Below are 4298 nucleotides of genomic sequence, written 5' to 3' on the forward strand. Positions count from 1 at the left end.
AGAGAGAGAGAGAGAGAGAGAAAGAAGATAAAACTATATAAAAATAGAACAATCTTTAATAACCTTAATCTTGATATGATATGTTGTCAAACTCTTATCGCCTTAAGTAACAATTGATAGTTTTAACCGTCGCTCATTCTTTATTAAAAAGTTATATATCTACAAAAGTAGAATGTCGCTTCGCGTGGAAATATTATTACCTATGTATGTCAAGGTTAAGATCATTGGAGGTCTCTCTTTTTTACAGTTTTATCAGAAAATTTTAAAGTATAATACTTATTGTTAGTAATTTACAGTGATTCACAATGGTCTCTTATGATTTCAGGCTTCGTTACCGGAAGCAGATAGACAAGATGCCTCGGCAATGTACCGTAAATTAACGTTGCAAGAATTGCAACGAGAAGTTCCGCAGCTGCAGTGGCTCGTTTATCTACGAGAGTTTATTAACACGCCAATTGATGAAAAGGAACCAATTGTTATATACGCGATGCCTTATTTCGTTCAAATGGGCCGTATTATCTCGAGGACGGGTCAAAGGTAAATAAAATATTCATGAAATTATTTTTTTTCTTTAGCATAGTATTCATAATCTTGTAAGATTTTCAGATTTTTTAATTTAAATTTGTAATTTTAATTCTGTATATTTCCAAATGAATTTCTTACATCTTTAGAGTCTTTATTTTCTAACACTTCAAATTTTTATATTTTTGTAATTTTTGCAATTTTTATTCATTGAAAAATTATAGATTTTTTAATTCTAACTATAAATAAGATTCAGTTGAAGGCTGGATCTAAGGCTGAATAATGTGATCTTTGCATCTTGTTTCTTGCTTTTTATCACTTTTTATAAACCTTACCTTTTTGCTTCTTATATATCCTGATGCTTCATTTTTGTCCGGGTTTAAATGTTGACGAACTTCGGAAGAGACAGGAAACGCATGACAAGAAACACGATTGTCGATAAAACGGTCGCAAAGAGGAAAAAAGGCAAGAGGTAAAAAGCAAAAAGCAGGAAACAAAGAGTACATTGTTGATCCAGCCTAAAACTCTCAAGTTTCATGAATCTTTACATTTAGTAAAATTAATTTCACAGAACTTTACATAATTATATTTTGTGGCGATTCGTTATGTCAATTATGCCTCATATGATCGACGAGTATCAGCAGAAACGAATTGAATTTCGTAAGATCCTTGTAGGCATTCTTAGTGAAAGAAATAGATGGTCACAATGCGTTGAATGGACTAACAAGAAACTTGGGATGGCGGTAGGAGCTCTTTTTATACGCGAAAATTTTAATCACGAAAGTAAGGTAAGTATCTTGCATTTCAGAAATATAACTACAACCAATTGTTTTTCTTTGTAAGGCAGAATGTATATTCTGATTTTCAGGAGACTGCTCTAGAAATGATTCGAACAATTCGCGAAGCTTTTAATGAATTGCTGATCGAAAATCATTGGATGAATGACGAGACTCGTGCGGTGGCCAAAAAAAAAGCAGATTCGATAAATGAGCGAATAGGATATCCCGAATTTTTAAAAGATTCATTTGAGCTCTCTGAGGAATATAAGATGGTAAACATTGATATTATCATTTCTGCAAAACATTCTAAACTAATCCAAACAGAACGCATGTTTAAAAAACGTATTTGTAATGTCTTTTAGACATGCGTATTGTCTGAAAATCGAGTTAAATTTAAATACCAACTACTAATTACGGAACGTTATTCCTTGTAAAAAAAACTGACAAGGGAAGTTAGGGAACCCGAAAATTCAGAAAAATCTGAAACTTTGTGTAAAAATATAGCAATTCATCCGTAGTACGAAACTATTTTTCGTTGGAGCTCTATTCCGTTTTAAAGGGATGAAATCACCCCTTGAAAAAAATCGGTTTTTTTCTTCCGACGTGAATATCTTCAGTGTTTAAAATTCAAGCTTATTTACCTCTATCTTTAATCATCATCACTGAAATGTTCACCTTCAACTCGTTCAATTTGTGAATGTTCTTGAGCTCTTTGTCTCTGCCGAATTGTATTTAATAACTCAAATTTAACATTTCCATGAGCAATCACAGCAGTGGAGCAACAACAGCTGCTGAAATTTCTTCTTTACATGTGTTACGTCCAGACCCCAGGATATTTGCTTGGATTTGTAGGTAGAGAGAGTGAGTTTCGTGTGTGAACGAGATAGAGTTGGAAGTGGAGAGGGTTAGGAAGGACGTAACTAAGTAAGCTATCTCGCAGATACGCACAGAGGCGCACGATGCGAGTCGAAGGCGCTTTGCAAAGGTTCGAAAACGAGTCAATGTCCTTAGAAGGACACTATTACTTCGTTTATTGAACCAGCACGTTCGTCGGTCCTGTTTTAGGTCAAAAAACTTAATTCCTATGACCTGGGATCGGACCAAGCGCGTCTCTCGGTTAGGCAAGCAATGAATGGGGGTGAAGGTCTTTAAAGAAGTACAGTATTTAAGTTAACAAAAACATAGTTTATTCTTAAAGCTAAAGATATAGAATACTAGTTCCTTAATTGCAAGGCTAAACTAATGCTATCAAACAGGAGTGTATGCGTAAATGTATATAAGGGCATAGTTGGTTGTCAGGGTTGATGGAAGTTTGTACAATACAAGAAAGAAATGCTCACAAGAAATGCTTACGTTAATTTTATTATTGTTAATGAGGGAAGTGAATCGGTATAAATAATATTTTGAAACTTAAAATAATTGATAAGGTGTTGAATATTGAAATTAAATTAAATTAAATTTAACATAATGTGACGTAGTTACAATGTAAATCGATTAGTACACAGATATGTAACAATAAAATTATAACGGGGAGTGTAAATAAAAGTTAATCGTGAATCTCATAAAGGGTTGCAGTTGAAGGGGGGAAGAAATTATAGAAGAATTCGATAGGGACCTTGTATAGGTATTGGGAGTGCGGCAGGTAAACGGGAATGTATGAATTCCGGGGGGCAGTTCTCACGTGCGAACGGATTTCGTCACGGTCAAGGAAATCCGGGCCTATTGTGAAGATTCCCCGAAGAAGAGGAGTCGTGAGTTGGTCAAATTGTGAAAACAACGACTCTAAGGTTCGATGGTTGCCGTAATTAAAATAAAACCGGGGACGTGGTGCCGGTATTTCGTCGACAATTTCACAAAGGGAGGAATCAGATGAGGTGGAAGGTGCGGACGAGGGAGGATCCTCTATAATTTGCACCTCGTCATCATTGGAGGAAGGAGTGGAAGATGGCGAGTTTTCAAACTGTTGTTCGTTTCGGAAACGAGCGTGGGGAAATGGGAGAGAGAAAGGATTCCCATCGGAATCATAGATGGAGATTGCTGGAGATCCGGGAATTAATAGATTTTCATAAGGAGAAGGTGGGTTTAACCAATCTCCTATGTCGGAAAAATTATAAGGAGGAGAAGACCCGGGAGAAGGAGAACGAATTGGAGGCGAAGGGTTAGAATGCGGAGGAGTATCAGGAAAGATTCTTTGCGTTGGAGCAGAGGAGGAAGGAGAGGGCGGTGGGGAAACTTGTGAAGGTGACTTTTCTGGGGATGGAGATCGGGGATTAGAATTTGCGCGAATCAGGCCCGCGTGTTCCGCATCTTGGAGGGTCCGGCGCCACTCCTCAAAGGCTTGGTCGAGCAATCGCCGCGCATTTCTCCGGGCTTGCTGGCGGGATCGCCTAGGTTGACGGCTCCGCGAAACAGTCGGGCGAGTGAACTCTCGGTTGTTCACTATAACGAGTATAAGATTGTACCGCAACCGAGAAGGGGACGCGAAATGGCAACGAAGGATTTTATGAAAACTGGTGTCTAGCTGGGGTTGCAGTTCCAAAGGCCGCTTGGCTGTTCAAATCGTCTGCCCAAGGATCAATCGGCGGGGTCAGGCAGTCAGTCTGGTCATTTCAACTTAAACGCGCACTGACTCTAAAAAGCTGACTGATTTCTGATGAACGTCAGAGCGATTGAATAGACTCAGGATTAAGAATGTCAAGTTCGGGAATGTCTCGGCTTATATAAAGGAAACTCATGGGATGTGGGAGGTGGCAATTTGAGGAAAAAATGAATTTGGTTGGGAGATTCGATTTGGGATCACTCCGCCCGTTTTACAGTTATCAATTCTTAAAGCTACCCATTGGTGAGCCATCTCAGATGCGTTGCCGAATTTTAGGTTTCGCACCTTGTTATTGGTGGGTCCCTAATATGATTCTTATTTGGTAGGTTGTCTACTGGTAGTTGTATTTATCGGGCCAAATTCGTTTGATCCGACCGCGGCAAAATCAATGTTTATTA

The 4298-nt window shown here is 38.3% G+C and overlaps 1 protein-coding gene across 1 annotated transcript in view; it reads left to right on the forward strand.

Moving 5' to 3' along the window:
- Window positions 1–4298, forward strand: part of LOC105449453 (membrane metallo-endopeptidase-like 1) — a 58458-nt gene that overhangs the window by 5119 nt on the left and 49041 nt on the right. The window contains exons 3-5 of the mRNA XM_011688705.1: window positions 326–537; window positions 1094–1310; window positions 1391–1573. Of these exons, the coding sequence (XP_011687007.1) occupies window positions 326–537; window positions 1094–1310; window positions 1391–1573 (612 nt within the window). The remainder of the gene's footprint in view (window positions 1–325; window positions 538–1093; window positions 1311–1390; window positions 1574–4298) is intronic.

Source organism: Wasmannia auropunctata, unplaced genomic scaffold, assembly GCF_000956235.1.
Source record: "Wasmannia auropunctata unplaced genomic scaffold, wasmannia.A_1.0 LD336076.1, whole genome shotgun sequence".
NCBI classification, from domain to species: Eukaryota; Metazoa; Arthropoda; class Insecta; order Hymenoptera; family Formicidae; genus Wasmannia; species Wasmannia auropunctata.